Source organism: Limulus polyphemus, unplaced genomic scaffold (genome assembly GCF_000517525.1).
Source record: "Limulus polyphemus unplaced genomic scaffold, Limulus_polyphemus-2.1.2 Scaffold1008, whole genome shotgun sequence".
Lineage (NCBI taxonomy): Eukaryota > Metazoa > Arthropoda > Merostomata > Xiphosura > Limulidae > Limulus > Limulus polyphemus.
In genome coordinates, this window is record NW_013666618.1 from 207,727 (window position 1) to 229,154 (window position 21,428).

The window sequence follows — 21,428 nt, forward strand, 5'->3', positions numbered from 1 at the left end:
AAAAACATCCATTTTGGAAATAACATAACAAAATATAATATTTTGGGACAACATGGGATTTATTGGTCCATCTCGGCTTTTCCATCCAATAAATTAATTTAAATTAACTTAAAAAAATCATAAAGCTAGCCCTTATTATTTATATACTTATCAAGCTTTTTCTTAAACTCACTTAAATTTACTGCCTCTACAACACCCGAAGGCAAACCATTCCAAAGGCCAACCACCCTATTAGAAAAATGAAACTGTCTTAGATGAAGATGACTCCTACGTTGCCAAAATTTATATTTGTGTCCTCTAGTCCTACTATTCTCATTGTTAAATACGAAAAAAGATGATGCATAAACACTATCAATTCTCTTTACAACCTTAAACACCTCAATCAAATCCCCCTAACTCTTCTTTTTTCAAGAGAAAAAATTCACTTTTGAAAGTTTTATTGTTAGAATAAAGTAAATTAAATTCATTAAGAACTGAAATGTAAAAGAAAATACAATAAAGCTATAATCTTCTAGTACTGTACGTCGTGGATATGGTTCTTTGTTATAAAGAAGAAAATCAAGAGTTGTTAGTTATGTAATGAAAGTCACAGATCACTTGTATCCAAAATATTAAACTTTGTTCATTATAGAAATTTTGTTAGGTAACGGATAAGGCATTATATTCACTTCAACACGTTGCTATATTTGATTATATTACTATGTTAAGTTTAAACTATGGAAGGTCAGCTTAATAGGTAGTTTAAAGAATGCCCCCAGTGGCACAGCGGTATGTCTTCGTATTTTCAACGGTAAAAACCGGGTTTTGATACCCGTGGTGGGCAGAGCACAGATATCCCATTGTGTACCTTTGTGTTTAACGTCAAACAAACAAACAGTTTAAAGAATACTGGAATTTTAAATTTTTCTTCAGTTACTCCTTCCGGGAAGATCATGCGATAAATAAATTTTTATATAATTTCAAATGGTATTAATGCAGTTACATAAAAGATAATTTTTAAAGCTAACACTGGCTGGAATTCCTTATGAGTTATATAATTAATATTGAATTTAATTTACACCAAAAGTAATAACTTCCTTAAAACAAAAATTTTGTAATGAAACCCTAGGTTGTAAAAGTACTAAACCTATGAGATCTAAGAATTTATTAGTCTAATGTCTTAACAACATTTAACCATATATATATATATATAAACAGACACTTTCTGAATGACGGTTATTAAATGCAAGTATAACAAAAAACTCTTTAAGCATTCGCGAGAGTCAATCGAACGATAACTTTAAATTAATACGTGAAAATTGGGACTTCTCCTAATTTCTTTTTTTAAACCAGCAAATTGAGAAGCCGTCACACCAATTTATTTATTTATTTGAATTTCTTGGCTTTAACAAAGAAGCATTACGAAAGTTTCGCATAGAACAAGTAGTATTAACACCTGATTTTTATAACTAGTTTATAAGTAGCATATTTAACATAAAGTAGGTAGTCTTAATACCTTATTTTATAAACTAGTAAAAATATAACTTCCGTTCTAGTTATTTTTTTGTTTTGATTTATGTTGGTGTAGAGACAGGTCCTTATTTTGTTTTAAAAAATATTATGAGAAAACCTAGAAGTCCCGAGAATTCTAGTGAAATCTGATAAGAATAAAGGGTTTGTAAGAGTGTGTAGGCCCGATAGTATGTCTATGTATTAAGAAAATAATATAATGAAGTTGTCGAAGTAGAAAAATAAACAACAACAACAATAAAAAACATAATATCTAAAGTTGGAAAATATCTAAATAACAAGATGTTGTATGTCAGAAGAATTTCACACTTTCTAATGAAATCCTGAATTTGAAACCGGTAAACAGTGTTGCTTGTTAAAATAGTTTGAATTCTGTTGGACATCAAAGAAAAAATAAAAGATACGATTAACGGCAACAAAGAATTTAGTAATGTGGTCAAAATAAGATAAATTAATTTCTGTAACATTGCTGCAATAAATAGACTAATATAGATTAAAGCAATTGAAATTAGAGGAAAAACTCTACAAACAAATTGCACATCTTCACTGCTAGTGCTAGCTTCCTTAAAAGTACATACTATTCCCAAGTTCCCAAATAAAACCAATTAATTTCACCCATCAAGCTGGGTTCAGAAATATAACCCACTCATTGAACCCATCACACCAAACAAACTATTAAGCTTAACTCCTACACTAGTTTTAACCATTGTATATGTGGCTTGTGGATCTCAAATAAATAAACATACGTAGTTAAAAACAAATTATTTGTCTGTAGTTAAGTACAAAGCTACACAGTCTGTATTGTGCCCACGGATGGGTATCGAAACCCGGTTTTAGCGTTATAAGTCCGCAGACTTATCGCTGTGCTATTGGGGGGGGGGGCACTAATCTATAACTAAATAATTACAAATGTACTCTGAGTAAATATTAATTTGATCTACTCTGATTAAACATTAATTTGATAAAAAAAATAATAATTCATGCAAGTGGATCGATGTGATGATGAGGATTAAGGTTTATTTTCTGACAAGTTTACCCCCCTTTTCACCCTTTAAGGTACTGAGCACCATTAAGTAATTATTACGATTACAAAACTTGTTATCTATTTTCCTATATTTTGTCACTTAACTCATAAAAAATTTGAGAAGGGAACGTTTGAACTCGTTGAACTTAAGAGTAAACACAAAAACGTTTTTTTTTTATGCACAATGAAAGATAAAATCTTTGTTAGATATTTCAGCCTACTAGTTTCAGTACCACAGATGATGGTAATCGTGTTACCGAAACTATTGTGTCAAACGTTGTTTTTGTTTTTTACCTTTAATATAACAGCAAAATGTGCATGAAAAGAGATCATGTCTAGCTGAATTTGTGTGAAGTAAGCAAAATATTAGGTTACAATAAAAACGTTTTTGTTAAGCGCAAAGTTGCATAATAGGCAGTGCTGTACTCACCATAGGGATCGAATATCTAATTTTAATGGACTAACCCCTCACGATTACCTCTAAGTCACGAGAGATGTGTCTATACAAAAAATAGCGTTTTATTTCTACTTTCTAATATCATAAGTCACCTGATATATCTAATAGGACTTAGGCTTAACTAAAAAAAAACGGCATTTCCTAAACTTGATAAAATTATATTTTCGTATTTTTACTTGTTATATTTATTTATAAAAAATAACATAAAGATATCTCAACTTTGCAATTAAACATGGCGATTGCTCTAAATAATAAATTTGAGATCCTTTTAACACTAACATTCTGATAAACTTTTGTTATTAGTTATTATTTTTAAGATAAACAGATTGTTATGTTATGTCTGCCAATCCAAATGTTTTATCTTTCTTCATAATATATTTTACACCGTTTTTGTAAATGCATGTAAATTCGTTATATTCTAATCAAAAGTGAAAATAAATTTAAATATATATATATTTTAACTCTGTAAAATTGTATTTATAGTGAAATTTTACACACTACAGGTAAAAACTAATTTATATTATAAACTCTAGTTAATGGTGAGTTAATTTTAGAAAATTGTTAATCCTTGGTTTTAGAAATAACCACTTAAAATCATGGCACACATACAGTGTTGCAGTTTTTATGTGACTCTCTTTTGTAAGCATTAACTACAAATTTTCAATTTGAGAGCATATCGTATTATGATAAAATCACTAAGTAATATTATCATAAAATAAATAAGTGAAGTAAACTGTTTATTCTAATTTTTAAAAACTGAAATGTATAAAACACACGTAATTAAAGGAAATAATCGACAAAGTGGATTCTTGTTCTGTTTACCAGGCATCATTTGGGTACTTAACGCGTTATTATGAAGTTCAAGTTCATATTAGGTGACAGCAAAAAATGTATAAATATCCATTTATTCTATTGCTAGTTACTAAGCTGACGCAAAACAGAATGATGGAATTGAATGGTGCTAAAAGTAATTTATTTGATTACGAAATTAATTTTACATAGCATTGTAAAATCAGAACACGAATTGCTTACATTACATTAAAAATATGCTATCTAACAAGAAATTACAGTGTGCAAATAATTGAAAATTATTTTCTGTGAGATCATTTATGAAACAAGAAATTGCTAAATTGTCCTAGAAATACACAGAAACAAAATGACCAATTTGACACTCTGAAGTCAACATCGTCTGGCAATCCATTTTGGTATTCTGACGCTGGAAAGGAGTGACTAGTTCCTGTCTAGAACCATCAGTAAACAAGACTTGGGGTTAGATGGGATAGAAACGTAGCTCGAGGAACTACAGGAAATATAGAGGATGACGGTTTTACTTCTGTATTATCAAGACGATCTGACACACACAGCACGTGGGGAGAAAAACCTGATCTTGACTGGTTCCTTGTCCATCACCATCTAAAGTTACCAATGACTTCTTGCTGTATTTTTGTTTACATCTACTTTCATAGCCAGGTGGAAGAGAGATCTTGTTCGCGCAGGCCTCGTTTGGAGCGCTAAAATGATATATTTTGAAAATTAAAAACAATTAGATAAACATAATTTGCAGGAAATCATAAAACAAATCATATATATCTTACTTTGTTGAAGAATTACAGAATGAATTATAATACGTCTCCCCTCTGCTTTACGACATTTTGTAGTCGCAATTAATACCAGGTCTTAGTTCAAGTTCACGTAAAGACGTTGCTATTGAAATTAAATTGACATTCAACACAAAATGATATATAAAGTAACACAATGTTTATTAAAATATTGACAGAAAGTTTCATTTTCTGTGAATGCATATTATAGACGTATATATAGATATATATATTTATATGTGTAACTTTGTGCATGATAAGTTAATTCTAGTGATGAAATAATGTTTCCTGATTAAAATAATGTTTACTTTTAATACTTTTCGCTAAGATGAAAAAATTTCGTTCATTTGAGAATATTAAAATAATATTTATATATTTTAAAAGAAAAGCTTAGCTATGATATTTTTCAAAGTTAATTACGTCAGAAACGCCGTCTAAATCATGTTGTGAATATTGTTATATGGAATCTTTTGGGGAAAAGATTTGAAAATATAGTTTATAAATTGATTTTACGTTTATATATGTATAGTATATTTAGTTCTATATGTTACTCCATTGAATTTGTACTTATTGTATACAAAGATAGAAGCAATAATTGAAACTTTTATACGTTTTCAATAGCGCTATTCAACTTTATTACGAGTCCGATATAACGGATTCTGGATCATAACGCACACTTCAGACCTCCATAGTAGAGTACAGATTGGAATACATACTCGTACTATGTGAAGATATGTCATTAGATTTTTTATCACGTTTTCTGCAACTAATTCAGAGAGTTTTTCTCAATAACATCAGTAGGTGTGATCTGAAAGCACATTCATCTGAGAATTACGTTATTGAGCAACGCCAACTTTGATCAGCCCAGGTAGGATCGAGAAAGAGTGTCATCTAACGAAGCTTTATACGAAAAATGACTTTGATATATATATACGTATATTTCTGTATGTATTTCATTCCGAAAAAGTTTGAAGTTATTCAGCTTTTTAGCCAAACTTAGGCCTCTGTTTTTCTTACATCTCGGCGTGGTAAATTGTGAATTGGAAACATATACTTTCACATTAGATAACAAAACACAAATCATGATCAGCTAAGAACTGCTTCTACAACAAAACTTTTATCGCTGTCTTATTTAAGTGTATTTTCCTCCTAAAGGATTTTGCCATTGCTCGGTTAACCTTTTTCGCTGATTATAAAATAAAATCCGACCAGTTCTAAAGTCTACTTATTTTCTCACCTGCACACATCGACTCTGATGACTTGCTTAAACCGAGGATCTTTGTCGGGAATATTAACAACAAACTTCCATTGCGACTGGTCTGTGAGACCAGCTTCAGGCAGAATGAACATCGTCCGAATAGCACAGAGTGGCTCTTCTTCCCTTTGTCTCCGTCCTCTGTAAAGATGAACAGAGCTACTCTGACACTGGTTCGAATACAAAGGTCTAGGAAGTAAAAATAGAGCACCTTTTTACTATTATAATGACAAAACTGATTTTTACAGGCATTTTAACTGTGCAATTAAATTTCAAATATGGACATGTCAATTTGATTGTTTTTTTTTTTGTTTTTGAATTTCGCGCAAAGCTACACGAGGGCTATCTGCACTAGCTGTCCCTAATTTAGCAGTGTAAGACTAGAGGGAAGGCAGCTAGTCATCACCACCCACCGCCAACTCTTGGGCTACTCTTTTACCAACGTATAGTGGGATTGACCGTCACATTATAATGCCCCCACGGCTGAAAGGGCGAGCATGTTTGGTGTGACAGGGATTCGAACCCACGACCCTCAGATTGCGAGTCGAGTGCCATGCCGGGCCTATCAATTTAATATTTTAGTTTACTTTGTCCTACTGCTATTATTAACATAATTCTAATTTCTGAATCTGTAATACCCAGATAAACTGTTAGCTGAAATTATACCATCGTTTAATAAGTTAATATTTACAAAATGCTGAGTCACTAAAAGATAAAAAAATAATCTTCATAATTAAGAGATCGTTTATCACCTTTCAGAATTGAAGTTTTGTATTTGAGACCTATATATACAAAAATATATTAGAAATTTCGAATTTAAAGTATTATTTTAATATTTGAAGTAAAATATCAAATTTCCAACGGTTCTTTTCAAACACTTAATTTTGAGCAACTAACTACAAGATGAGAAAAGCAATAACAGGTTAGTTTAATCCCACCTAGAGTTATTGAAACACAGAAAAACAATACTAATCATACATGTTAAACATTTTATAAAATAACAATAGTTGTTAACTAATTTGTCTTTCTCTGTTTTGTACAAAAATGTTATTTAAGAATATTGATCTCGAGTTGCTCCTTTACAGGAAAGTTACAAGGAAGTTACAAAGACGGTCAAACTTAATACCTGCAACAATAAACGGTTCGTCTTGGTGGCGAGGATTACATCTACACTTTTCAAGGGGAAGTCCATATTTTAATAATAAGTGACCGGATGTAGCAGTTACAGAATCAGACAAGATATGGTCCTTAATCTGGGAAAGTGTAATGTCTGCATGACTTTTTTTTTTAATCTCATAACAGCAATCCTAATTTTTAAAGACAATATAATAGATGTTAAAGAACCGACAAAATCAAGAAAAGTTTGTTTTCTTAAGTGCATATCTACACTATGGATTATCTGCGCTATGTTCATTGTGGAGAATCGAACTCCGAATTTTAGCGTTATGAGCCCTCAAGTTCTCCTCTGATCCACCTGAGGAAAAGGAAGGAATTTAGTTGAACTGTTGGTCTTGTGAAAAAGTGCTAGATCTTGGAGCTGGCGAGCCGGGTTTGAATCTGTGCGATACCACAAAATATTCTTCTCACTTTAAGCTGTCGGTGCGTTATAATAGTGACAGTCAATCTGTTAGCGTGTATGGTATGTGGTAGGGTGTTATTGGCTAGCTGTCTTCCCAATGATCAGTAGTTCAAAATATAAGACGGCGATAGACAGTTTTTCCCCAAAATGGACCACAGTATATTTGGAGACAAAAGGGAAATCCTTAAATGAAAAGCACTTGTACCTACAGTTAAACAAGGCAGTGGCTAAACCATGATATGGGGGTGATTTATCAGAGCAGGAAATGAAGACATTTATGTGAATGAAGAACGAATGGATTTAGCCGTGTATCAAAACAAAGTACAATGATATGATTTATTAGTAGGCTGATTGACAGAAGGTTTATCTTTCAACAAGACAGTGACCCATCTCACTCACTCTTATAGTATTCACACCTGTCGATCCCTGGTCGCTTTCATGAAGTCTCTCTATCTCTCTCTGTCCTGTGCAGCCGCTGACCATTATTCATATTCTATAACAACATTAAAGACATTCTCTGCAACACTGTATCACTATCTTTTCTCGGTCTTCCTAATAGCCTTTTACCTTGTGGTTTTTCAAACATAGCAATCGCTATTGTCTTCCATTCTGGCCCATTTTATTCTCTTTTATTTTACAATATTTCTTGATATTCACAAACTCTTGATTATGTCGTCTTCTATATTGTCATGATATAAAAGACTATTTGGTTTAGATATTAGCGATTAATTTATTTTTTGTGAGTGAATATTTTATTATTGTTTAGTTTGTCATAATAAGAGTTAAAAGCAGACGATTGTAGGAAGTTTTGTTAATAATCCATTAACGTCGAGAATATAGAAGGCGGACAGACGATTAAGTGATAAAGATATAAATAGCGTGAGACGAGCGGGAAACAGCAGACAGATAATAGCAAAAGAGAATAAAGTTGGTGTGAAGTTAACAACCGTAGAAGTGATAGGCATAACGTTTTTTATATGTTTGAGTGAAACTAACAGTAGAAAAAAAGATAAGAAAAATAATTTTATTCCGTCAAAGCGTGGTTCTAAAGTAATTGAATCAGCCTGAGTGCATTTTGACAAAAGGAACAGATGATCTTCAAAGAAACAAGACCAAACGGTTGCGGTAACTCGCCCCAAAATTGTAAGTGAATAACACAAAATACTAGTGCGATAGAAATAAAGAAGTTAATTCAGCTTGTCAACTGAAATTCTAAATTAATTGAATAGGCCTAGGTGGATATTTGACAAGAAGGAGAGAACTAGATATATAGTATTTATGATATGTCCATAATATCTATAGTGTTGAAGAATTTACTATACATACCTTAACTTGTTCTGAATATATATATTATTTGAAAACAAGTAAAGTTTATACTGTTTATTTATCGTTGAATTTATCTCTAACAAGTCACAGACATTACTGTAGAAGAATCCTAAGCCCAACAACAACATAGTATATATTTATACTATTAAGAAATGTAACTAAAAGCCTTATTATTTTGAGAATTGGCGAAGATCAGATTTTTAAATTCCGACATATATATCTATTTCCATATGTAGGGGAGAGCGGGGAGAACTAGAACCCCTGCTGCAATTCTCGGGTTTATTGACCAATTTAAAAAAAGATAATATGATTGTGCTGGTCTCTAAGTCGTCCATTTTACAAGAAGAAACGTGGCAATCACATGCTTGTGATAAGTGTTGCAATCAAAACATTATTATTCACCTGTTAAAAGTTAATGCCCCCCCCCAGTGACACAGCGGTGTGTCTGCGGACTTACAACGCTAGAATCCGGAGATCGATACCCGTGATGGGCAGAGCACAGATAGCTCTTTGTGTAGCTGTGTGCTTAAATACAAACAAATAAAAGTTAATTTTAAGGATGTATACGATGTCTTCTTGTGAATAAGATAATAGAGTGACTACTGTTATCTACTAATAAAGCTAGGTATATATCAAACGTTGGTTAAACACTTGAATCTTTTGTGAATTACTTGCAAGTAAGAAATTCTGCTAAACATTTTGAGAGAGATTATAGTTGGGGGAGAACTGAGACACCTTGTTCCAGTTATCCCTAGTACCATTTATTCATTGTTTCAGGTAAGCTTGAAAATGCCAAAATTTCGTAAAAGAAAAACTGGCATGGGACTTGCTAGAAGCATTGAAGGCAAATCAATAAGATAAGTAGCAAAAGATAAAGGAGTATCAAAAAGTGTACTTGCAAGATATGTCAAATGTTCAATGAAAATGAAGAAAAACATTGCAGAATACCTAACATTTGCATCAAAGATGTTTCATGGTCTTACTCCTATCAAAGTGAGATAACTACCTTATGAACTGGCTCTGAAGAACAAATTTAGAATACCAAAAAATTGGAATGAAACAAAGATGGCCGGAAAGATGCCAAAGGTTTAATGGCTTTATGCACAGACATCCAACTCTCTCAATCCGTTCTCCTGGGGCAACATCATTGATGCATGCATCCGCTTTCAGTGAATGAGTTCTTCAATCTTTTGGAAACAGTTGTAAATGTTAAGAACATTGTTGGAAGAAGAATATGTAATCTGGATAAATCTGGATTTACTACAGTGCTGAAGGTTCTATAGGTTGTAAGCAGTAGAGGCCAGAAACAAGTGGGCCAAGTGACATAGCGTGAACGAGGTGAACTTGTGAAAGTTTGTGCCATCGTTTCTGCAAATGGAATAGCACAGCCTCTAGCTCTGATATTCCCTAGGAAAACTACAAAAGCACTGTAGCTCCTGAAGATTCCTTGAGATTGGTGTCTGAGTCTGATTTGGTGAACAGTGACCCATTCATAAAAGTTATGGAACACAGTCATTTTTCCAAGGAAAATCCTGTCACTCTTGTCAATGATAACCGCGAAAGCCATCTGTCTGGAGATTGCAAAGGACCATAGAGTACATGTTATCACACTGCCTCCACACACAAGTCATAGAACCTAGCCACTAGATCGGTCTGTTTTTGGCCCGATGAAGACCTACTTTAATGCTGAGGCAAACAGCTGGATGACAAGAAACGCTGGATAAAAGCTGCTACTCCAGCCAATATTACTGCTGGCTTCAAAGCTTCTGGGATTTGGCCACATGACAGAAATGTCTTTTTTGTTGACGATTTCTTCGCATCATCTATTATAGATCAACGTTTCAGTAACAATACTAAAGATTTGGCAAAACAAGGTCCACCTGTGACAGCTACTGCTACATCATTACTAATGAATGAGACGAGTGACCAGTCATCACCAGGTCCCAGTCAAGCAGATCCACCCGATCCCGACAATGATGAAGTTCATGCACAATCCTTCTCATCTGCATAGTCAGACCCAGGTCCCAGTCATGCTGATCCTCACATTCATGAAGTCCATGTAAAAATGTCTTCATCTGTACAGTCAGACCCCACTTCAGGTTCTGCTGCCTTCATTACACCTGAACAAGTATGGGAATAGCCGAAGTCAACATGTTGCTGTTTATTTAACAATTTGAATCTGATTTGACAAAAGAAAATCCAAAATTGTTTCAGATATATTTCATATATTGGTAAATTTTGCAGGTTGTTCAGAAAACTTCTTTATCAAACAGTGGTCGAAAAAGAGGAAAGACAATGATAGCTACATCAACACCAAAAATTAAACATATGAATGAAGCCCAATCTAGAGCAGCAAAAAATGCAAGACAGTGCTTGACTAATAACCCTAGGAGACGATTGGCAGTAGAGCCAAGGAAAGAAAGTTCAATCTCTGACGCCGATGACTATCTCGTTTGTGGATAGTGATGATACGCCAGATAACAGTTATAACAGAACAAACAGCAAGCTTACAGTTAGGAAATGTTGATTACAACAACACTAAGATTCACAGCTATGTGTTGGTTGAAATAAAAACACAGAAAAGGGGTAAACCAGTTTATTATGTGGGCGAAGTGCTGTCAGAATTTGTTGAAGATGATGACTGCTGTGAGGTAGAATTCTTAAGAAAACACCAACAGGTAGCAAATAAGTTGTTAAACACTTGAGTTCAAGATAAGGCAACAGTCAAGAAAGACCAAATCCAACTAGTCATGCCAAAACCAGTGGCCAAAGGTACAACTGCCTGTACACGAAATGAACTGAACTTTCAAGTCAGTTTTGTAAACCTTGATATTCGTTGAGAGGAAGAAAAGTTTCTGCAGTTGACAAGCATCCTGACAAAGTTATCTTTATTTAAATGTTTAATGATAGGAAAATATAACATTAAGATTTTATTGCTGCTACATATTTTGTGTAACAGATATTGCCTTGGACTATTTACTCAGACTTCTGTTTAATAATTTTCCCTGTATGTTCTATCATGTTACCACGTTACTGACAAGCATTAGTTAATATGTTAAGTCAAGTGTGACGAAACGTCAAATGTGTTTATCAAGCTGTTCCCTAAATGTTAATTTAGCTAGTGTTGCTCAATAAAATTTTTTTATTGTGACATGCCTCATGCCACTTCTATTTAAATTCGCCTCATGACATAATTACATAAAAATTACTTGTTTCGTTCAGAAAATATGCCTTTGCCAATAAACAGCAAATTCTATATGATTACATGTACCTGGATATGGAGTAATCTTGTTTCATGAAATATTTTATGTTGATGTCCCATTTCTCCCTAAGCAATGTCCCAGTTCACCCCAAACTAAGCTCCTTGCAAACTATGTAATAATTCCAAAAAGAAATATAATATAATAGTAATGAACATTTGCCTAATTTTAGGATTTCCTAAACTATTTAATTCAAGTTAAAACCATTGGCCACTTTTGACAATTGGATCGTGACAAAGTCAAAGATTAGAAGTGCGTGATATCGTGTCCTAGTTCTCCACGCTTTCCCACCATATTACTACCCCTAAAATTCTTCGTAAAACCGTATTCTAAAAATCTGAACTCAACCATTCTTCCTTTCTCTCTGAGCAGTAATATTCCAATACAAGTTATGCCGATTTCAAAGTAGTTTTCTTCAGATCTTCCTAATTCTGTGTGATGATGCTTACTGCTTTATCTTTGATAATACTAAGTATTTTGAGCCTATTTCTCAGTTACATTATGGAAATCTCCTTTATATTTTGGTTCTTTAGTTTTTCCACACCTATCTTCCTTGTTTTCATACAATGGCTATTTTAAGATGATGGTCATTATCGCAGTCAGATCTTCCATATGCACTTACATCTTCTAAAAATTTTCTAAGCTTTCTATTTATAACGATACGGTCTATCTGGTTCATGTCTCTTCCATCCTGAGATATCCAAGTTCCTTTATGAACGTTCAGGTGGAGAAATATAGTACCATCAGTGATGAAATTATTACTATTAGCAAATGAGGCCAGACTCACTTCCTTATGCTTACTTTTCTCATGTATTCCTTCCTTTACCATTGTTGATACAAAAACATCTACCTCTCTTACTCCTTTGGCTTTGAAATCTGAAATTATAAGGGCAATATCATATTTTTGGATGTTATCCAAAACATCCTGCAATTTTTCATAACATTTATCTTCATCTTCTAAATCCAATTAGGGGTATATGCTGAGATTATTGCAATTTTTAACCATCTACATCGTATTTTGATCTTTGCAATGATTTCACTGATATCCACAAAGTCTTCCAAATATTTTCAAAAAGAGAATCCAACTCCATTGCTACATTATCTAGTTTATATTTGTTGATCTTTTCCATCATGTTCTTTGCAGAGCTAGCTCCATATAGATACCTAACGTTCCATGTAGCAAATCTTAAGTGGGAATGTATTTTTTGCCCATTAATCTCTTCGATGTCGTCAACAAAATTTCCACCAATCCCACGCTCAGCTCAAGATTTGTTAACAAGTAATATTTTCACGGAATAGAGTTGTTAATCCTATTCCAATCCTCTACAATTTATCCGGGCTTGGGACCAGCATGGGTTCCACACTGAGGAAGAAAGAAACCAAGAGCCAGATTGACTCAGAGTATACAGCTAAGTTACCTTTGGAATTGTTGAAGAAATCGAAAAGTTCTGGAATAGCTATCACGTTCTCCAGATCTCAATCGAGTAGATATGCTTTGGACTGATATGATAAAGTTGTAGCCAAGAATTGTGTGTCAAACCTGTCTGAGATGCAGAAAATATGCAAGATTTTATAGGCTCACATTTCTCTAACAAAATGTAATGCGTTGGAGGATAATTATCATAAACGTTTGAAAGCTGTAACAAAAGTAAAAGGAAACACAAAATACTAAAGTATCGGTGGCAATACTTTTGTCTCGAACGAATAGTTTAAAGGGTCGATTTTGTTTTTGATAAAGATTATTTGGTAAATTTTCAGAAAGTGTAATTCTTGTATTTTTGTTTTATTAAAAATGATTAAAGTTTATAAAATGCTTATCTTTAATTTGTTCCTTCAGTTATACTAAGCATAATGTGTCAATACTTTTGTCTATGACTGTACCTAGCTAAAGTAAAAGGGACTACAATGGTATCACGGAGCGTCACAATTGAGTGAAATAACATGCCATTGGTTTGTAATAGTATTACTATGCTTGACTTTTGAGAGGATTAGCATATCTCTGTGAGTAGAATGGATTGTAGCAGTATCATGGAGCTAAAATAACAAATCCGTGGCGAATAAATGGAGTAGAGGAATATGACTGACCACGGTTGTTGATCGACACAACGTACCTGTGGCGGTAATATGGACGAGAGTATGTCGGTGCGTAACCGATTTCATAGCCTTGGTTGTGACCATAGTGGCTCCAAATTGGATGGTTTCGCTTATTGATCTCTTGCTGGTGGGGTATTTGGCTATTTTGTTCCACCTCCTTGGGCTCCGGCGGAAGAAGGTTTATGTTTGGTTCAGTGTCCCCATCGTGTTCGTCAAAGAAGATAGACGTGAAATTGAAACTTTTTGCTTTAGTTTCTGCCACCAGGCGATATATGTATTCACTAGGAAGAAAGAAAATAATAGTTAAAAGGATTTATACATTTAAACAAAATTTTTGAAGGATTTATGGCATCATGCTAAAGTTGTACGCGTTAGACAGGAAAAACGCCATAAAATGAAAAGAAAGAGATAGCATAAATCCATACAAAAATGTAAGAAATATTGTAGTAACACATTATTACACCAACATATTCCTCATGTTGTAGTAACACATTGTTAGAGCACCATATTTCTCATGTTGTATTCGGTTCGAACACAAAGATAGTGTAACAATAAGTGTATTTGATAGTGGCCAACATTCAAGAACAATGAATGCTACCCTATCCGTTTTGTAAAAGTGCAGTAAAGAATAATATGTGAAAGTGTGTTTGATATTGAGACATCGGTCAGTCTTTAGTAAAAACGAGCACATCAAAACAGATACTTTAAAATATTCTTGCATGACACTGTTGTAATAATCCCATTAGAAACGGTGGACTGAAAATAGGTAAACAATGCTTGTTTAACATCGTTACAATAAACCCATTAGAAACGGAGACTGAAAATAGGTAAACAATGCTTGTTTAACATCGTTACAATAAACCCATTAGAAACGGAGACTGAACATAGATAAACAACGCTTGTTCAACATCATTACGGTAATCCCATTAGAAACGGTGGACTGAAAATAGGTAAACAATGCTTGTTTAACATCGTTACAATAAACCCATTAGAAACGGAGACTGAACATAGATAAACAACGCTTGTTCAACATCGTTACAGTAATCCCATTAGAAATGAAAGACTGAACATAGATAAACAACGCTTGTTCAACATCGTTACAGTAATCTCATTAGAAATGAAAGACTGAACATAGATAAACAACGCTTGTTCAACATCGTTACAGTAATCCCATTAGAAATGGAAGACTGAACATTGATAAACAACGCTTGTTTAACTTCGCTACAGTAATCCCATTAGAAATGGAAGACTGAACATACATAAACAACGCTTGTTCAACATCGTTACAGTAATCCCATTAGAAATGGAAGACTGAACATAGATAAACAACGCTTGTTCAACATCGCTACAGTAAACCCATTAGAAACGGTGCCTGAACAAACTAGACAAATGATACAAGTTTGACACTATTACAGATTTAATGTTTGGAAAAAAATTTAATCCCCAGGTAATTCAACGGTAAATTTAAAGTATGTAACATTAAAATCCAAAGTTTAGTCCCCACGGCAGATACAGCACAGATTGCACAGCTTTGCGCTTAAAAACAAGAAAAGAAAGTCAAAATTTAGAAACACATAAACTATTCATATACAACTAGAATTCTTCATGTGCAAGGTGCTTAACAAACATTGTATCAAAAAGAGTTTTGTAAAATACACCTTCGTAACATTCCGAAATATAATATTTATTGTTCATAGTAATATTTCAATTATAAGTCTTCGTCAAGATATTTCACAAAATAGATACTCAGACATGGCTAGCAAGTGTAAATCAATAAAGAAAGATGGATTGTTTTATTTCACTGATCTGTTTTACTGTCATAGCAAGCACACTTTAGAAACAGTGATGTAGACAAAGTGAGTAAACGATGTATTTGATATTGCTATAGTAACCATACCTTGAATCATACAAATAAAGTAACAATATATGTATAATATTTGTAAAATAATCAGCCCATAAAAGAAAGTACCTATCGTGTAGCATCATGTTGCGTTACAGGATGATAGACTACAATATTTAGTACCTATCATGCAACGTCATGCTGCGTTACAGGATGATAGACTAGAATAATTAGTACCTGTCATGCTGCGTTACAGGATGATAGATTACAATATTTAGTACCTATCATGCAACGTTATGCTGCGTTACAGGATGATAGATTACAATATTATTTCCGTGGTTAACAAATAACTGAGTTAAAGGTGTTTACCTTGGGTAATAAGGAACATTTTTACAGACTGTTCGTCCTGTTTCAGGACAGTATTGAGGCTTGGGGAGGAAGGTAGTCTTTGGCGCAGACGTCTTTGGATATGAATAATCAGAGTAATAAACGACTTCGCTCATATGTGGACGCCATGGTCCTCGGTATGGTGGGTGGGGGATCACTTGTGGAATTAACCCGACCAGAAAAACAATCATCGGAAACTGGAAAAAGTATAAAGTTATTGTTCAACATTACAAAATATAGAAACTTTCCTAGAACAAACTTTTTGAGATGGCACAAAGCAATTAGTGTACAAAATCTAGATGACGGTTTTTAGATACATATATACACACACACATAGATATATCTTTAGACACACTTACTCGGTGTTTTTGTTAACAGAACTACTTAAATGTAATGTTTATCAGGTCATGGCAGAACAAATATATCAAATTTGTCACAGTATGAAGGACTTTCGTGGGGATAAGTCATATTTATGTAACTATTCACCAGTGAAATTAATTAGATAACATGAACGAAGTTTAATTTATGTTCCTTTAATGTTTCTTCACACAAAGGTATTAATCGGGAAACATATGAATCATAACCTGTGTAACGAATATAAATAATCATTAATTGACATAGACAAAAGTACCTGTCAACCAAAAAATATTTTCTGTAAAACATCACAGTTGAAACGTGATATTTTCTCTTAAATAGCTTAACCATTTTTTGAAGCGAAAAGAAAAAAAAAAGAGAACCACTACTTTTACTGATCAGTTTTGAATATGTTTGTTTTCAGTTTTACATCTTCTTGGAACGATCAAAAAATTAATATATTATAAAAGATAAAAACAATTGATGTTATGTAGTAGAGTTATATTAATTGAAATCATTTAAAATATTCTAATATAACTTCTAAACACAGACAGACTAAATATTACTGCTACAATGTAGTTGGTAAGATAACCAGACCAATAAACCAAAGGTCTTGAACATAAGGTCAGCAAATTAAAAACTAGACTACAAACTGCAATGTGGAAAAATCATAATTATCCTAGTAATTTTCCTTCCGCTTTTAAGAACAGGTCACTTTTGTTCTGTTCCTTTTATAAACCACCCTCCCTTCAAGTCTGAACATTGACAGACTTTCTTTAGCAGAATGAATCTCAAAAGCTATGGTGGATTGAGACTACTGTAGTCAGACCAGATACATTAGCGGTCACCTATTCACAAAGACTTTGTTATTGTTATGTTGATACCTAGCTGGAACTTGGCACAAAATAATTACGATCAAGTGTGTTTCTGTAATTTGTGGTAATGTACGGTATTAAATATAAACAATTCAATCTGCATTTTAATTATTTATAGTATTAGCTAGATTGATATATAATATTAACTTTCTTATATAGTAATAGCTCCATTGGCTAAATGTTGTAGGCATGTTACACGAAGCTTTAGATGTTCAGTGTTTAGTAATGTCGCTAAGTAGGCCCATACTCCACAAGTATTCTTGGATTAAGGTCCGTAAATACCGCTAGTAGTGGGGGTTTCCAACTGCTGACTTAGTTAGTTTGTTTGTTATGAATTTCGCGCTAAGCTACTCGAAGACTATCTGCGCTAGCCGTCTCTAATTTAACAGTGAAAGACTAGAGGAAGGCAGCTAGTCATCATCACCCACCACCAACTCTTGGGCTCTCTTTTACCAACGAATAGTGGGATTGACCATCACATTATAACGCTCCCATGGCTGAAAGGGTCTGGTGGGACGGGGATTCGAACTCCCTACCAGCAGATTGCGAGTCGAGCACCCTAACCGTCAGGCCCCTGATGACTTAGAGAAGAGTGGAGATTGCGTGTCGAGCACCCTAACCATGCCGGGCCTCAGATGACTTAGAGAAGAGTGGAGATTGCGTGTCGAGCACCCTAACCGTCTGGCCCCTGATGACTTAGAGAAGAGTGGAGATTGCGTGTCGAGCACCCTAACCATGCCGGGCCTCAGATGACTTAGAGAAGAGTGGAGATTGCGAGTCGAGCACCCTAACCGCCAGGCCCCTGATGACTTAGAGAAGAATGGAGATTGAAAGTCGAGCACCCTAACCATGCCGGGCCTCTGATGACTTAGATAAGAGTCTGTATCAGTTTAGGATTGCGGGCGTAGATGGCCTTTGTATAGCTTTGGGCGAAAATTTATAACCAAACCTACCATAAAGACGTCGTGTAATAAAGGAACTTCTATATAGGTTTTGGGAATTTATTCTTTTGGAAAAACAAGGCATGAGTGACTTATTGGGACTATAACCCGTAAAATGAAATTTTTCACCGAATTCGAGATACAGTTTTAAAACGTTCACATTTGGTTTATAGCACATCCAGCAATTGATCATACATGTATTATATTTCAATTTGATTTTACTTGCCATGAAACATTAATATTAGGCTCATTATATTTTTATCACCACATTCTTTATTCAATCACTTTGGGTTTTGTATATTTTATTTTGACCTGTGGATATGAGAACTAGTGTCTTAATATGTAACAGCTGTTACGAGGATGATATATAAAGTAATAGTAAAATAAGCCCTTAGCTTCCAAGGAAGTTTAATGTTACAAACGCCTTCAAATTGTTGATTATTTTAACTGTCTTGTTACATAGTTTATAAATTTTGGTGGAAAAATATATATTTGTCATTATTCCTAGCTGGTTCGAACCCGTTTTTTTTCTCTTGTTATTTATACTGGTGCCAAGACTATTTCACTTGTCTTATTATTCCTACTCTGGCCTAGATTATTTCATTTACCCTATTTCTAGTCGGCTCAAGACTATTTCATTTCCGTTATTACTCATAGTCAAGCCTAGATTATTTTATCTGGCTCGTTACATCTAGTCAGGTCTAGACTCTTTTTTTTTAAACTACTACATCTAGCCAGGTCTAGACTCTTTTATTCACACTGTTACATCTAGCCAGGTCTAGACTCTTATATACACACACTGTTACATTTAGCCAGGTCTAGACTCTTTTATTTACAATGTTACATCTAGCCAGGTCTAGACTCTTTTATTTACATTGTTACATCTAGCCATGTCTAGACTCTTTTATTTACATTGTTACATCTAGCCATGTCTAGATTCTTTTATTTACATTGTTATTTCTAGAAAGATTTAGACTATTGCATTTACTTTGCTATTTTTAGCGAATCTACACTGGTTCTTTTACCTTGTTATTTGTAGCTTAACTAAAACTATTTCATCTAACTTTTTATTTCTAGCCAGGCCTAAGCTATTTCATCTACCTAGTTATTTTTAGCTTAACTAAGACTATTTCATCTAACTTTTTATTTCTAACCAGGCCTAAGCTATTTCATCTATCTAGTTATTTCTAGCTTAACTAATACTATTTCTTTTATGTTGTTATTTCTAACATGGCCTACACTATTGCATCTACCTTGTTATTTCTAGCTTAACTAAGACTTTTTCATCTGCCTTGCTATTTCTAGCCAGGGCTAGATTATTTCGTTATTTCTATATTTTTGTTAATTCTAATCTCTTATATTGCTATTTCTACTGGTTTGATATTACTTAATTTACTTTATTTCTAAGTAGGTCTATATTATTGCATTTGATTATTCCTTGTGATATTATTTCGATTAATTTCTGTTATCAAGTAATTACACTTTTTTCATATCAATATTAATTTTGCAGATGTTTTCAATAATATTTAGTGAATTTATTTTCTTAATTTGTTGATATTGTTGCTTTAGTGCTTATCACTTCCACTGGACTGCAATAATACCCAAAATTCACATATGTAGTTGTTGTATAAGAAACTCAAATTAATATTGTAATTGAATCATGGCTTATACTAATTAAACTGCAACGAAGTGTTATTGGACTAATCAGAAAGTATTTCACATTGTTTATACACTTAGTTAGGTCTCTCTTGAAGAAAAGGCTTATAGTTATATGCCCGTTTGTAAACTATAACAAAAACATTGCCACAAGTTGCCAAGGGTGAGCATAATTTGTACATTTGTCAATTTGAACTTAATTTATAATATGTTTTTTTGTGTGTTGTACTAGTTAAAGGTAATTTCCTTTTTGTATTGCTTTTTAAGCACTATGTATAAAATACTATTATATATATAGAGAAGGTGTTCACGATCTATGGTAAAAATATACATGTTCAATTACCTTGCCTTTGGCTATTCCCGTGGCCCGTGACCATGCATTAAAAGCTCTACTCCTCTTGCTGCAATTCAGTTAAAATGTGGAAAAGATAGTGGTAACGTAAGCGTAGACACTCTTCAAGTAAGGAAAAACTAGCGTTAACTTCTAGTCGTACAATGGAAGTAACACAATAACAGCTGAAGTAAACACTTTTCTTAGAACTCTTAGCAAACAAATTCACACAAATATAGATTTATAAGAGCGGTATTAATAAACTGCTCCTAAAGTATATAGTCTAACAGAAAACCAGCTTCCAAAAGCTACAAGAGTGGTACATGACATGTAACAAACGGAAATAGTTTTTTTTTCTTAGACAGAGTACATGTCTACTTAGATGTCTGTAAAAGTTTGGCCAATTTATTATTGTCATGTCGGTGATATAATACTTTTAAAAAAAAGGACGCTGAGCATGTTGCGAAAATATATCAAAGCAATTACAGTGATTGAAGATTACAGCTATAATGGTAAACATCCGAAAAGTCCAAAGAATTCTTCTTACAATTGTCCTTCGTTATTCACCAGCCACACACGCCGAGTTTTCCACGATGAAGTTATATAATATTTTTGTAAAAACTAATGTCCGATGTGAATCCACTGAAGTTAAATGATTTGTAATGTTCGAACTTTGTAATTACTCTTGGTTAAATATCTGAAGTTTTCCGATTAATTATAGTTATAGCTTCCGAAGTTTATAGTCTACTGACTATAGCAAACTAATAATAAATACTGTTTTTTGGCGCGTCGGCGTTGGTAATATTTATGGGTGTGTGGAGAGATTTTTGAAAATTCAGATTACGTAACAATACAAAGTTGCACTGGCGTTTACGTACACTCGTATATTGTTGATTCTTACACTCGAGAATCTTCTACAACTTTAGAGAATAGGCGGGGGTT

At 33.5% G+C, this 21,428-nt stretch overlaps 1 protein-coding gene across 1 annotated transcript in view; it reads right to left on the reverse strand.

The window, feature by feature from the left end:
• Positions 1–4,113: 4,113 nt before the first annotated feature.
• The window catches only part of LOC106461671, a 50,557-nt gene continuing 33,242 nt past the window's right edge, over positions 4,114–21,428 (reverse strand). The window contains exons 2-5 of the mRNA XM_022388690.1: positions 16,312–16,526; positions 14,120–14,383; positions 5,826–6,032; positions 4,114–4,501 (exon numbers count right to left, since the gene is read on the reverse strand). Coding sequence (XP_022244398.1) covers positions 4,318–4,501; positions 5,826–6,032; positions 14,120–14,383; positions 16,312–16,526 — 870 coding nt within the window. The 3' untranslated portion in view covers positions 4,114–4,317. The remainder of the gene's footprint in view (positions 4,502–5,825; positions 6,033–14,119; positions 14,384–16,311; positions 16,527–21,428) is intronic.